The sequence below is a fragment of the Lactuca saligna genome, chromosome 9 (genome assembly GCF_052625555.1).
Source record: "Lactuca saligna cultivar CGN05327 chromosome 9, ASM5262555v1, whole genome shotgun sequence".
Lineage (NCBI taxonomy): Eukaryota > Viridiplantae > Streptophyta > Magnoliopsida > Asterales > Asteraceae > Lactuca > Lactuca saligna.
In genome coordinates this window covers 193582208-193598362 of record NC_136425.1, presented here as the reverse complement: position 1 = coordinate 193598362, position 16155 = coordinate 193582208, and the positions used below count along the sequence as shown (strand labels likewise).

At 41.8% G+C, this 16155-nt stretch overlaps 1 protein-coding gene across 1 annotated transcript; it reads left to right on the top strand.

Moving 5' to 3' along the window:
- Positions 1–479: 479 nt before the first annotated feature.
- On the top strand, positions 480–3127 carry LOC145017073 (uncharacterized). Its single transcript, XM_078975167.1, has 3 exons — positions 480–1128; positions 1618–1982; positions 3110–3127. The coding sequence occupies exons 1-3, from the start codon at positions 480–482 to the stop codon at positions 3125–3127; spliced, it is 1032 nt and encodes a 343-aa protein (XP_078831293.1).
- The last annotated feature ends 13028 nt before the right edge of the window (positions 3128–16155 follow it).

Below are 16155 nucleotides of genomic sequence, written 5' to 3'. Positions count from 1 at the left end.
AATACACTACCATTCTACGTACCGAGATTCGGCAATTCGTTAGCATGCAGGAGTTCCCGACTTTATCCGTGATCATGGATGCAGCAAGGAGGAGGGAAATCGAGTTGCAGACCCAGACCAAGAGGAAGGCCAATGACACCTCGTCCAAGACATCCGGAGATGCCCAGAAAAAGCAAAAGCAGGGTGGTAAGTCAAGGTATGAGTACAGGCCATCTTCAGGTCAAGGCGAGAAAAATTCGTTGATATGCTACAACTGTAAAAAGCCAGGGCATCATTGGAAGAATTGTAGGGCTCCCCCTGCGAGTGCAGTTCCTCAGATTACTTCTGCTGCTCCCGTCTGCTATCACTGCAATGAGACGGGACACAAGAAGCCCGAATGCCCGAAGTTGAAGGCTGGTAAGGGAAGCGGGGGTACAAATCCTGCAATTGCATCGTCTTCTAAGGGACCCACTATGGTGACACGAGGTCATGCTCACTAGATGACTGCGGATGAGCCGGTGATTACCGCAGTGGCAGGCATTTATTTGCTAGATTCCAAGCCTGCTGTTGTTATGTTTGATAGCGGTGCTACCCATTCTTTTGTGTCTCGCACGTTTATTAATCATCTGGGGTGTAGTATCGGAAAATTGGCTCGCCCAATGGTTGTCGAAGTTGCCGACAACCGCAATATTTATGTCACCGATGTCTATCGGGGTTGCACTCTCGAGTTTTCTGGAGTTGAATTCCCTATTGATCTTATCCCTATTGCGATGCGAGAGCTCTGCGTTATCGTAGGCATGGATTGGCTTGATGCGTTTGATGCGGAAATCCACTGTCGTAAGAAGCAAGTTCGTGTTCGAAACCCTACAGGTGGAGAACTTATTATTCAGGGGGACATTCCCCGCCTGGCTATGGCTTCTTGCTCTTCTGCTATAGCACTAGACGACATTCCTATCGTTTTCGACTTCAGCGATGTCTTTCCGGAGGAACTCCCTGGCTTGCCACCTGTTCGGCAAGTGGAGTTTCGCATTGATTTGGTGCCAGGTGCGACTCCGGTAGTGAAATCTCCTTACTACTTGGCACCACCTGAAATGAAAGAGCTGCAAGATCAACTGCAAGAACTAAGTGATAAAGGGTTTATACGGCCAAGTTGCTCGCCTTGGGGTGCTCTTATTCTCTTTGTGAAGAAGAAAGATGGATCCCAGCGAATGTGTATTGATTATAGGGAGCTAAACAAGCGCACGATAAAGAATAGGTACCCGTTGCCACGTATTGACGATCTTTTCGATCAGCTTCAGGGAGCATCTTGGTTTTCCAAGATTGATTTACATTCCGGTTACCATCAGATGCGTGTTCGTGAAGAAGACATTGAGAAAACAGCATTTTGTACTCGATATGGGCACTTTGAGTTCGTGGTGATGCCTTTTGGGCTCACCAATGCACCCGCAACGTTCATGGATCTCATGAACTGGGTGTGTAGCGTGATGCTTGACTGTTCGGTCATAGTGTTCATAGATGATATCTTAGTCTATTCTAAGAGCAAAGAGGAGCATCAGCAACACCTTCGGGAGATTCTGGAAACTCTGGCAAGAGAAAGACTTTATGCTAAATTCTCAAAATGTGAATTTTGGTTGGAAGAAGTTCAGTTCTTGGGGCATGTGGTAAACAAACACGGTATCAAGGTCGATCAAGCCAAGGCTGGTGCGGTTAAACAATGGAAGATTCCGAAAACACCTTCTGAAATTCGCAGTTTCTTGGGTTTAGCCGGTTATTACTGGAGGTTCATTGAAAATTTCTCTAAAATCGCCTTACCACTCACCCGATTGACGAAGAAATCAATGAATTTCATTTGGGGCCCGGAGCAGCAACTGGCGTTTGATGAGTTAAGGAAGCGATTGTGTGAAGCTCCGATTTTGGCCTTACCTGATGGGGTTGAGGATATGGTAGTTTACTGTGATGCATCGCTTCAAGGTCTTGGTGCTGTGTTAATGCAACGAGATAGGGTGATAGACTATGCCTCCCGACAGCTGAAACCCCACGAACGAAACTACCCCACTCATGATTTGGAGCTTGGGGCTGTTGTTTTCGCTCTTAAGATTTGGAGACACTATCTCTATGGAGTGAAGTTTATCATATACACTGACCATAAGAGTCTAAAATATTTGTTCGAGCAGCGGGATTTGAATATGAGGCAGATCCGATGGTTGGATGTGGTAAAAGATTATGATTGTGAAATTCACTACCACCCCGGTAAAGCTAATGTGGTAGCTGATGCTCTCAGTCGTAAACAATCTGCCGAACCGATTAGAGCTAAGTGTCTCCGGATCACGATGGTGTCGTCTTTGTTAGATCTAATCTGGGACGCCCAAAAGACGGAAATACTGGAGGAAAACATCTGGCGTGAGAATATTGGCAAAGAGTTGCCTAAGATGGAACGAGACGGGCGGGGTTTGCTAACTCGCTACGGTAGGGTTTGGGTTCCATATACCGGGGGAAATCGGAAAACCCTAATGGATGAGTCTCATAAGTCAAAATTTTCTATCCATCCCGGTGCTACTAAAATGTATCGGGACCTCCATGAGGCTTACTGGTGGCATGGAATGAAGAATGATGTGGCTCGATTTGTGGAAGAATGTATGACCTATCGGAAGGTCAAGGCGGAACACCAGAAACTGCATGGGAAGTTGCAACCATTGGAGATTCCTGAATGGAAATGGGAGCATCTAACCATGGACTTCATTACAAAACTTCCTAGAACTGCCCGAGGAGCTGATACGATATGGGTGATTGTTGATCGTTTGACTAAGAGTGCTCACTTTCTGGCTATAAAGGAGAGCTCATCGGCGGAGAAATTAGCCGAGATCTTCGTTCGGGAGATTGTCTCATTACACGGGGTGCCTGTTTTTATCGTCTCCGATCGGGACACCCGATTTACTTCTCGGTTCTGGAGGAAGTTTCAAGAGGAGTTGGGCACACGATTACATTTTAGCACTACCTTCCATCTGCAGACAGACGGGCAGAGTGAGCGGACGATTCAGACCTTGGAGGACATGCTTAGGGTGTATGCGATTGATTTTGGGGGTAGTTGGGATGACCATCTACATCTAGCTGAGTTTTCTTATAATAATAGCTATCACTCGAGCATTAAAATGCCTCCGTATGAAGCCTTGTACGGGAGGAAGTGCAGGATGCCCGTTTGTTGGGGCGAGGTTGGGCAGAGGGTACTTGGGAGTACCGATATCGTGCTACAGACTACGGAAAAAATCCAAGTGATTCGGGATCATTTGGTCACAGTGAGTAGTCGTCAGAAAAGTTATGCTGACAAAAGATGCTCCAATCTTGAATTCCAGGTGGGAGATTATGTGTTGCTTAAAGTCTCCCCCTGGAAAGGTGTGATTCGATTTTGGAAGCGGTGAAAGCTCGGACCCCGATTCATTGGACCCTACAAGGTCATAGCTCGTGTGGGGAAGGTGGCTTACCGTTTAGAGCTTCCTGACGAGCTTAGTCTAATTCATAATACGTTCCACGTGTCTCAGTTATGAAAATGCGTTGTTGATGAGACCGCTGTGATACCACTGGAGGACATACAAATTGACGAGCGTCTCAATTATGTTGAGAAACCAATCGCAATTTTAGAACGAAAGACAAAAGCTCTCCGCAACAAGACTATAAACCTGGTTAAGGTGCAGTGGCAACATAGGAAGGGTTCGGACTGGACTTGGGAACCGGAATGCGAGATGCGGGCTCATTATCCAGATCCGTTTCTAGGTGTTGACTTCGAGGACGAAGTCTGTTCTTAGTGAGGGAGAGTTGTAACACCCCGGTTTTTCTCGGTACGTTTGGTTATTTTAATTTAATTATCCTTGTAACCTTGGGTTAATTTATTTAACCAATGCCTAATTTTTTATGTTATTGGACTCTTTTTATCATCTTGTAAACTCCTTTTATTGATGTCCATGGACTATGGGCCTATTTGTAAAGTCCATCTAGTAAATAGTACTTAATGTGTAAATTGAATCATTTGGAACACACACAAGGAAAACACTCTAAACCCTCCCTCTCTCTCAAAAATCATCCCTTTCTCTCTCTTTGGGATCAAGAGCAGCCAAGGGGCTGTTTGGATCTTAATTCTTGTTCATTTCCAGCCTTGATTCGTATTGGTATCAACCTCCTTATCCTTTCTTACAACTTGATTCATAACCTTGTTCTAGTTTTATGATTTCATCTTCACTTCTTCTCCTTCTTATTTGATTTGTAATTGTGTGTTATACATCATCTCAATATCCTATCTTCACCCCATATATGGTGGATGATGGATCTATGGGATTACATGTGGCAAAAGATCATGGAAACCCTAAAAGGGAGAATGATGATTTTATGTGCTTATGTTTATTTTCATGTTGATTATTATTACATCCTTATGGCTAAATGAAATCCTAATGATCCTTAACCCTTTTAGTACCACCATTATCATGGGGACTGAATTGGGATGATGAACACATCTTAAAATGTGTTTCAAAAGGAGAAGGATGGATAAGCCAAAAAGGAATCACGGGTGGCTACGATTCTGTTTTCCATCAGATCTGTAGTCATTTTGTAAAAATCATATCTGGATCTCTAGAACTCAAACGGACCCCAAACCAGTTCCAAAAGTTCAAAAATTGAGTTGGCTAACTTTCTTAATCAGGCCAACCTCACTTATAAGGGCTTTATCTATGTTAAATAATGGCATCTTTGCTGTTAGGTCTGATCCGGGTCTGTTCTGATATGTCATTTTGTTTTCATCATTTCTAAGTCTTGGAAAAGGATCCAGAGTGATTCCAAGTTTCTATATGTTCCGTATATTACTAATTTAAGATCTGGAGAATAAGATCTGGAGAATATGGGGTGTTATTTCCAATTATAAATTGGTTAGAACGGATCCACACTCCAGGTCAATGGGCAGTCACCAGCTTTTGCTAGTGCTGTGATTGTCCACAATGTGACTTTTATATCTGGACTTTGAGAGATGATTTTCATTCAATTCCAACTCTGAGACTTTCACTTTTATGTCCTTTAATTCTCTTAAGTTTTTTTTTGGACGAATTCTACTAGCAAGTTTGGTAGAATTGGCCAACATCACTTGACTGTATTGTTGGAGACATAAGTGATACACCATTTTGTAAAATTCATATTTAATTCATCTTTTGGAGTTAGAATGAGTTCTTTATATTTGTGGAATCCTAAGAAATCATAGTTTCCTATGAAATTTAGTTAAAGCTATGTTTCTGTTTTAGATTTTGGAGTAAATCCGTTTTGAACAGCAGGTCTGTTTTAGAGACCATGTTGTGATCACTCTTTTCTCAACTCATAGCTTCATTACTTCTCCATTCTAACCTTTAGTCCTTCTTAGGTGAGGTTTTGAAGTTTGCTCAAGCTTGGTAGCATTATTTGATTGTTAGCCATCCTTAATACTCACTCAAGGTGAGTTCTCTCACACCGTTGTATTGATGATTGTGTTTGCTAGTTAGCTCGTGTGTGATTATTTGAATTTATTATAAAAGCATACTATATAAGTATTGTTTTAATTCGTACATGTGCACTGTATGTAACTAATTATGGATATGGGGACACCACCAAAGGATACGGATTTACCGGTGCGGTGGGTAGGTAAGATCACCAACGTAATACTCTTCGTGAGGTGCGGTGATTAGGGCCAAATGATACGGGATCTTCCCGATGCGGTTCAAACCTACAAGTCCTTCTCGTAATATAGATATTGATTCGTTCTTTGCCTTTATCATATAATTATAATTGGAAAATGGATTAGGGCTAGTAAATATGAATGTTAGTAGAATGTCTGTGTTTGAATTCACTAAGCTTTGTGCTTACGTTTTTCCCTTATAACTTTTCAGGTGTTAAGATTAAAGAGGCTAAGGTTTAACTTGGAGTATCGGGACATCGCTACTAGTTATTTTGTTGGGACCTTATTATTATTATTACTTCCGCACTTATTTTATATGATTATTAAGTTGATGGATTATGTTATGACTATTTCAGTTGTTTTAATTTAATTTAAGATGGGTTTTAAAAGTTTAAAATTTTTGCAAAAAAAAAATTGGGTGTCACATGGACTCGACGAGTCCAGGATATGGACTCGGCGAGTCAGCGTTGTGTAATGAAACCCTAATTTCTCAGGTTTGAGACTTATTTAAAGGGCCTAATGGCCGTCATTTGTGCTCACCAGCCCCTTGAGTGAATCCCTAATCGAGTGTGAGCATTGGAGCTAAGTAGGAGGCCATTATTGACCTTGGAGGTGCCATTGTTGCAAGGAAAGGAAAAGAGGTAGCCAAGGGAAAGCAAGAAGGAGCCACTTCTATGGGTTTGGAGTCCAGAGCATCACTTTTGTGGTAATAAATCCGAGTTACCTTCGTGTTGTTGTTGGTTATCTAGATTTAGGGTTTGGTGAACCCTTTTATGGCAAGATTTGGTGTTCTTTTGGTCCCTTATGAGGTTGGAACCATAGATCTGGACCCTTAGAGGTCCAGAGTGTCCCTTTACCCAAGACTTTTGGGAATCAATGGAGGCTTTGGATTGGAATCCTCATGCCTTAGGCCAAAAACGCCATTATTGATTTATAGGGTGTGTTATGAGCACCAAGATAGGAGCTTTACGTGATGAATCAGTCGAGGGAGGCCAGATCTATAGTTTTTGGAAGCAGATCTGACCTTAGAAGCGAGTTGGAGTGATTGCATGGCATGGACTCACCGAGTCTGTTCATCCGACTCGGCGAGTAGCTTGAAGATTGCCTTGGGACTGCTCAGCGAGTAGTCCAATCGAGTCATGGGTAGACTCAGTGAGTCAGGGTGAGTTGGAGAGGGTTGACGAGTGTACTAAGTCAAACTTGGACTCGCCGAGTTGTCCTTGAGACTCGGCGAGTTGAGTCGGGGTGGCCCCGCGATTCATTCAGGTGAAACTCGTCGAGTAAAGGGGGGATACGCGACGTGTAGTAAGAGGATTTCAGAGGGTTGGAGAAAACGTCTAGACTCGCCGAGTCGACATGGTACTCGCCGAGTCCGGTCAGAGTTGACCGTTGACCGTTGACCAGAGTTGACCTGTGTTGACTTCTTATAGTTAGTCAACCTTAGAGATATAAAGTGTTAATTAGAAACATATAGCGTTATAGGAGGATTAGAGCTCGGAGGATCGAGCACGTGGGATTTCCAGGATTCGTGAGATACCGAGATACGCGAGGTGAGTCTTCTCACTATACTATATTACCTTGAGTAGGTAACCTGAGTTATGTGATAGAGCATTGTATGCTATGTATGTTATGTGTTGTACTGCATTATTTCTATGTGATTTATGTAGTGCATGTTTATCAGAGCTAGAACCTGAGGGTTCACAGAGTTTGGGTGCACGGACCCATTGAGTTATAGCCTAGAGTGGCTAATATGTGTTATATGTGGTATTTTGGGGAACTCACTAAGCCTTGTGCTTACAGTGTTTGATGTTATTGTTTCAGGTACTAGTGACGACCGCGGGAAGGCGTCGGCTTGATCCGTACACACACACTCGGAGTTTTTACATTGTGATCTTGGGATTTTGTATTAACTTATATTGGATAATTAATATGGTTGTTTGGTGAATATTAATCGAATTATGTTTATAAGAAAATTGAAAAAAATTGGTTTTGAAATTTACGGTGTTGGTGGGTTAGATCTGATCCCACATCGGCTGGGAAGGAGAACTAAGCATTCCTTATAAGGGGTGTGGATACCTTCCCTATCACAACGCGTTTTAAAGCCGTGAGGGCAGTAGATCGCATAAGAACTCTGCATTTAAGCGTGCTCGGGCGGGAGTAGTACCAGGATGGGTGACCCCCTGGGAAGTCCTCATGCCGAGTGGCCCGAAGCGGACAATATTGTGATGCGTGCCAAAGGGGGGGGGGTGTTACAAATGGTATCAGAGCTAGGGCATGGGTCGATGTGTTCGACGGGGACGTCGAACCCTATAATGGGGGTGAAAGTGGGTTAGATCTGATCCCACATCGGTTGGGAAGGAGAACTAAGCATTCCTTATAAGGGGTGTGGATACCTTCCCTATCACAAGTCGTTTTAAAGCCGTGAGGGCAGCAGATCCCATAAGAACTCTGCAGTTAAGCGTGCTCGGGCGGGAGTAGTACCAGGATGGGTGACCCCCTGGGAAGTCCTCATGCCGAGTGGCCCAAAGCGGACAATATTGTGATACGTGCCAGAGGGGGGTGTTACAAAAAAGTCATATTCTTCTTTGTCAAACATGTCAATGGCACTATAATCTTGGATAAATCTCTGATAATACCCTGTGAGACCTAGGAAGCTCCAAATCTCATATGGGGTCCTTGAAACCTCCCATCTCACCATGAACTCGATCTTGGCTGGGTTGAAAAATATACCCCTTTGGTTTATGGTGTGCCCTATAAATTAGACCTCTCGCAACCAGAACTAGCATTTACAAAATGCTCCTCATGGTCTCCTTGGTCTTGGAGAAGAACAGAGTATCGTCTGTAAATACTATCAGTGACGAATCCAACATCGGCCTACAAAACCGATTCATGAGATCTATGAACGTTATTGGTGCATTGGTGAGCCCGAACGACATCACCACAAACTCGTAATGACCATAATGAGTCCTGATGGGTGTCTTCTACACATCATCATCTCTAACCTTCATCTGTGGGTAACTTGATCGCAAATCAATCTTTGAAAACCAGGAGGCACCCGGAAGCTGATCAAATAAATTATCAATCCTTGGGAGTGGGTACTGGTTCTTCACCATTAACTTATTCAACCCTCGGTAGTCAATGCACATATTGTGTGAAGAATCCTTCTTCTTCACAAATATGATCAGTGCTCCCAAAGGAGAGCTGCTCGGACGAATAAATCCCTTGTCCAACAGCTCCTAAAGATGCATAGAAAAATCATGCATCTCTGGTGGTGCCATGCGATACGGTGTCATGTCTATCGGGGCCACACTTGGAACCAGATCAATTCGCAACTCAGCCTGCTTTTGGGGGGGGGGGGGGGTACTCCTACAAAATCCTCAAGAAATACATCAAGTAAATATCGAACAGTGTTACCCCACTCAACTCCAACATGCCCTTGACTTGAGTGTCTACAACATAAGCTAGGAACCCAAAACAACCCTGCTAAAGATACCTCCTACCCCTCTCAGCTGAACAGAGAGTTTACTCCTACAAAATCCTCAAGAAATACATCAAGTAAATATCGAACAGTGTTACCCCACTCAACTCCAACATGCCCTTGACTTGAGTGTCTACAACATAAGCTAGGAACCCAAAACAACCCTGCTAAAGATACCTCCTACCCCTCTCAGCTGAACAGAGAGTTTACCCAAGTGAAGCTCCCTCGCTAGGAAAAACCAATTCTCCCCCACTTGGGGTTTCAAATCTCACTAGCTATCGCTCACACTAAGTCATGGCCTCATTGGGGACCGACCAATCCATCCCGATGATAACCTTCAATCATCTTAAAGGAGTTGAATTCAAATCAATAGAGTATCTCTCACTAAATAAATTCGAGACACACACGCGATGAACCCTTGAAGCACTCGCGGTACGGTAATCTGCAATCTCAACCTCTAGTGGAAAATCCAAAGTCCCGGGATCATCACAAAACTTTTTGGTAAGCACAAGACATGCAAAGGATTGGGTGGTATCCAAGTAAAATAGAACATGAGCAGTCATACCATTGACTAAAATGGTCCCTGTACAAGATCAAAATAATCATAAGCATAAATAAGGAAAGCAATAAGAGATAGAAATAAGTCACATACCAGATATCACATATGGCATTGCATAGGCCTCATCAGTGGTTAGCTAAAACGCGCAGCTCTTTACCACAGGTGCCTCTGCCTTGCCATGGTGGCCATCAGTAATCATCAAGGTGGATAACGCAGGAGCCGACACTACTCCTCCGGAAAATCTCAGGCAATCAACCTTTTTATGGTCGGTCTGATTGCAATGAAAGAAAATCAAAGAACTCATGGGTCACTCCCTACTCATGTGGCCCACATTACCACAACCAAAACATATTTAACCTGAGAATCAACACGCCCCACCAAGCGACTTGTCACACTTACAACAACGGCTCCGGCCCTACGGGCCTCTGGCACATGAATTGGGAGTCTTGGGCCTCTTTGCCTCGCCAACTACATCTCGAAAATATCACAAACTCCCTGATATCCCCTCTCAACATGTCATGATATCTCATATTCTTCATATCCTCATTTGAAGCGTACTGCGGAACCAGTAGAGCCCTCTCCCTGAATTTGGCGGTAATATCCGCCACTCTCTTAGTAGTCTGGCATAGGTCTTCGAACTCCCTTTCCAGCTGCTACACCTCAATAGCTGGTGAAAATCGCTTCTGGAACCTAAAATCAAAATCCTCCTAAGTCATGATTGTCGTTGCCATTGACCCTACAGCTCGGCTAACCTGCTCCCACTAGTCTTATGCTTGGTCCCTTAGAAAGAAAGATGCATATCCCACATTTACCCACTCATGGAAAACAAGTAGTGTATCGTGCATTCTCGATGTTACTGATCCAACATTGACTAGCGATGGGATTCTTAGCCCTAAAGAACTCAGGAGCTCTTGATGCCCTGAACTCCAAAAATGAGGGAGTTCGAGCTTCTATCTAACCCGTAGCAATCTCAACTCGAAAAGACTTGAGCCATGCATCAATCCACTCCATAATCCCCTCCTTGGTGGTATCGAACATGACATGAGTAAAATGAAAGATACCATGAGTAACATTAGTTGCAATAAACTTGCACAACCTCTCATCAATTGGTTCTGCGCCTAAGCCAGAACCTCCTCATGTAGTCATCACCATACTCAAACTGAAGCACAACATATAAATAATCAATATATAACTTGAGAAAAACCTCACTATACAGGTCTCCTTCGAGTTTCTAGATGTACTCTTGTCTCTGGTACATATCGTGTGCTTCTAGTAGTACGAGCCTATTACTACTTTTCACACCTACCTACACCTTCCTCAAGAGCGGTCCTAATTACTCTAAGTCACCACACTAAAACCATATAACAATCCTATTCTAAATAGGATATATATCCTAGGCTTTCCTTGGAAGTCTCAACTCCCACTGCTTGTAATACCAAGACCCTCAATCAACACTATTAGTTACCTTATGCATGCAAGTTATACAAAAAATAAGATCACGTAGACTGTCAAATGATGATTCTACCCTAAGTCTACAATCAAACAAGGAACATGATATGAGGCTAGACCGATCATTCTAGGGCTACAATGAATGATTTTTCTAGTGCACGCGGTTTTTGTTTAAGTAAGTGAATAAAGCTCCAGCTTACGAAGCTTCTTCTTTCCCCACTATCGAATAGTATGCACGCATATGAATTATCAAGAAGAAACGTACCAGTAACTACCATAGGATCAGCTACGGTTTCCTTGTTGCCCATAGCCAAAACTCATCCCACTCCGCCGTTATTCGCTGCCTTTGGGTAGTTTCTTTTGTAGTGACCCACTTTGCCACAATCATAGCAAGCTTGGCCCACACTAGCATTGGAAACTTGAATATTCGGCTTTGTGGGAGCCTTGCAGAAATGGGCAGTATGTCCTTTCTGTTGCAGTTAGAGCACTACATTTCCCGGCAAGGTCCATTGTGGTGGAAGTTGCATTTGTTGCACTTCGGGAGGTTACCCACATAAGTCCTTACTGAGAAAGGTTAGTAGGAACAGCAGTAGATACAATAGTAGCATTTACTGTAACTAGCTGTTGTTTCTTTGAGGATTCTTGTGAAGACCCTCCTTTCCTCTTATTCCAACGTTTCTTCATGTTGTTGTTTCCCTTTTTTTGTTCTGGTGCAGCAATTGTTGGGTTCCTACTATTATCGTGGTCAATAATAGTTTGTGCCAGTTCTTTGGCACTGTCAAAAGTAACAGGCCTTGAAGCTAACACACTGAATGAATTTGGGATGACAATCCCCAAATATATCTTTCTATTTTCTTGCTCTCATGAGCAACCATATCTGGACAAAGAATTTCCAGATCGCAGAATCTGCAGGTATAGGCTGATATATCAGAACCAACCATTTCGAGACTCCATAGTTCCTGCTCGAGTTTTTGAACTTCCCCTCGTGGACAGTACTCTCTCATCAACGTGACCTTTAAGTTCTCCCAACTTATTGAATTTTCCACTACTAGAGTCAGTGCCTTAACGTGGCCATTCCACCAAGTTAAAGCTCTCTCAGAAAGCGTGCAAGTGGCAAACTTGACTTTGTTGTTCTCGGGACAGGAGCAGATTTCAAAGACTGCTTATGTCTTTTCTATCCACTACCTTAATATCATAACTCCTCCAGTTGCATTAAACATCCAGGGTTTGGCATTTGTAAAGTCCTTATAAGTGCACTCTCGGGAGTGGCCATGACTCTCGCCATGCTTGGAAGGAATTGTACCAAACCCCAAACCAGTAGCACCAGATGTATTGATATGAGACATGGTAGCCGCGACAGCCGCCATGACTGCTGCTTGGAACTTAACAGCATCAAACTGAGGAGGTGGAGGCGGTGGTGGTATCGGTACGTCCTCACCATTGTTACGCCTTGGATTTCTACAAGGCGGCATTTTTCAACTATAAGTTGAAAAGATAAAGATAATGATAAGAATTCAATAATATAGAAAATGAATGTGTTTCATGAACTAAATCGCCATAGGTCAAAAACAGATGATAGTATGAGTCCCATAGAGTTTAAATGATAGTAGAATGAATGTTTTCGAATACAGGATTTCCACACAAGATTTGTTGACTGTCATTAATATTGATATTACAAACGTAATGAGTTTGGGAAAATTGACCTAAAAGTAGGTCTTACATCATATCAGAAGTAGGGAAAATCATGACACTAGAAGACCTAGTGGACTACAAGTTCGAGGTCTTAACAGAAGTGGAAAATCAATACTAGCGTCTACATATAGACTTAAGCTATATCCAAAAGATAAAGTAGACACAGTCTACTTCTTGCTAGATCCAACTTTGGATTTAGACAGACAGCGTTCTATTTCATGCAAACGCCTATCCTGCACCAATAGATGATCTCGAAACACTTGAACTTCGGCTTGGGATGCCGCTAGTTCTTCTTGCAGGATATTGCTACGATGTCTTGTCGCGCTATGTTGGACTTCTAGGTTTCGAGGACGAACAACATCGACTCCAACATTAGCTTCAATCTGCATAATGCGATACATGGCAGTTCTTCCCTATTCTTTATTTCGAGCAATACGGCGAACCAACACAGGAAGTGCTCTATTGGCAGACCCTCCAGCTTCCAAGTTGTACAAGCTTCAGTATCCTCGATATGAGTGATTTTGCCCTTGTTCATTGCACCACCTATCTATAGCTCCGCCCCATAGTGGCATCGGTCCAAGAAAATCCGGACGAGGGTTAGGAATTTGAGCTTGTAGAGGTATGTCCTCAACTTCAGGTTCGGAGTCGAGGTCTTTGGGGAAGTCTTCTGCGAGTTCATCATCTAGAGGAATTGCAGACTCTTCTTCTGGTTCGGCGTCGAGCCAACCAACATTCCCTTGATTTGGGAAGTACGGATCTCTAGGGATGTTAAATCCAACCATTTATCTAGACGAGAAATAAAGGGTAAGAATGATTAATAATTCTAAGTAAAGCGGTAAACAAAATACACCTAATGTTTTCATTGTGGTAGTGTTGGTAAGTTTTTAGAGTTGTTGCCATATCACAACCATTCTTGGGCATATGCTAATCACTTCTCGGACTAGCATATTTGATTAGGCTATGCCACTCCCAGGACTGACCATACAGCCCCGAGCTTACTAGTGATATTCAACATTTGTAATACTTTTGTTTTGTCCTAGTGACACTGATTTTAGTATTAATGCAGGTATGTATACTTAGTTAAATATTTTATTACTTAAAAGTATAGACTCTGGGTCAGAGTACTTTAATCCCATTGTGTTTATAGTTAGTATGTCTTTTATGGGTTGATATACTCAATTCACTATAAACAATGCTCTGATACCAATCTGTCACACTCCCAAAACCAAGAACGGCGGAAACGTTCTGGGGCGGAGGACATTGTGTATAATATTATCACAATGCAAAGTAGTAAAACAAGCAACAACATCATCCATTGCATTAATAGTAAAGTTTAATATATATGTGTGTTCTTTTCATAGTTATAAGACACCAAAATATGTAATCAAAATAAAAAGACGAGTCTTGATTGCTCCGTCTTCTCATAACCTATTCATCGCACTTGTATAGTGGTGACCTGAGAATACAAGTTATTTTGAAAGAGTTTATCAGCATTTAAGCTAGTGAATTCATAAGTAGTTTATCGTCATTGTATAAGTTTGATGAAAAGACTTGTAAATATTCAATGTATATGTTTGTATATGTTTGAAAGCCCTAGAAAATCCCATATTTCCTACTAGTATAAGATGTAGTCTTCTACCAAGATCCGGATGTTTAGATGGTTTGCTTCTCTGTAAAAATGAAGGTTTTTCCCAAGTACAACTATTATTATCAAAATATAGTTTACCTCATCGTTTATGTGAATGTGTCACAAAATAAAGGTAAATAAGAAATCGTATCCATTTTTCTAGGATAAACACGACGTGGTAACTCACCAAACAGTACAACTAATGACATCCGTCGATGTGCAGTTTCCCACTGTAGCTAACAGCCAAGTGTAGGGTGGTCAGTCCTATGGAGTATGTAGTAGTCCCCTTGTAATATATGTTCTCTTCGTATAGTATGTTCTCTTTGCATAGTATGTTCTCTTTGTATAGACTCATGAATGAACTGACTCATGTATGATTCCTTGTATTAGGAATAGTAAATAGTAACACCTAAACTATACCTATTATAGTTTACTAATAATGTAGTTTGAAATATCCAAGTATGTTTATACATCTTTGCTACAAAAAAGTGTTGGAACTGTAGTAACAACTTTCATATCAATACATATATATACATACTACATATGTGTATAGAAATAGTTTTAACAATATATCAGTTTAAAAGAGGTTTAGGAATAAACTTAAAGGGTTTGTGTGACATCCCCAATTTCACGGCCAGAAAAGACCGATTTTGTTTATGCTTTATGAAAGTCATAGTACCTCTTTTAATAAAAATGTTGCAGAATTTATTCCCAGAAAAACATGATAAATACGTTATCAAAGCATTTCCGAAGAAACGTATTTTATTCATTTTAAAACATTTGGGATGTCATTGTCAATACAGAAATATAAGCATAAACAGATTTTACATTCATTTCACTAGTGATCTATATCTCCTTAATCTCTCAATGTAATGCAACTTCGTATCGATACCTGTGATACAGTTAAATTGAGTGGGTCAGGCTTGGGAGCCTGGTGAGCATATAGGGTTTTTACCCCATAATAAATAAATTTATTATGCTTAAACATCAAACAATCAACCCAATTACCCAATCCCCATTATCTTATTCATTTCTTAAGGATTTACCCTAAAAATCAACTATCACTCATTACTAAGGATTTATCCTAAGGAATAGGCACCAAGTCCATCGCTGCTCAAGGTTTATATTACAAGCAGTAACAACGTCGATCCCCACATACTGATCCTATATAGTGATCTTACTAGATATAGCCTAAAGGATCGATATGAACAACCAACTAATGAAACTGCTTCAGAAATTCCCTAGCAGCAAACGAGGATCGAAGAAGACATCAAATGAATGGAATAAGTTAAACCACGAACCTTTGTTCGTAAAAGAAAGAACCACCAGATAATTAAGTCAGGTGTAATTATTTATGCTTAGGCTATGGTCTGAATATCGTGAGGTATATAACCCCCAGACGACCCTATCCAACATCGAGAATGGAAAAACTAACTAATGCCTAGGCTGTGGTCTGAATATCATGAGGTATATAACCCACAGACTCACTCCTATCCGACATCGAGAGTGGAAACACTGACTCATGAAGCTCGTCCGATCACCTTATAAAAGAAACAAAGACTCCAAATCTCTTCAAAATAAAGGTATAGGGAAATACTAATAAAGTACTCCCGTACACTCCCGTACCCCGACACGTAATAGTGTCAAAAAGAAGAACTAACGGATGAACACATAGTTCAAAAACACCT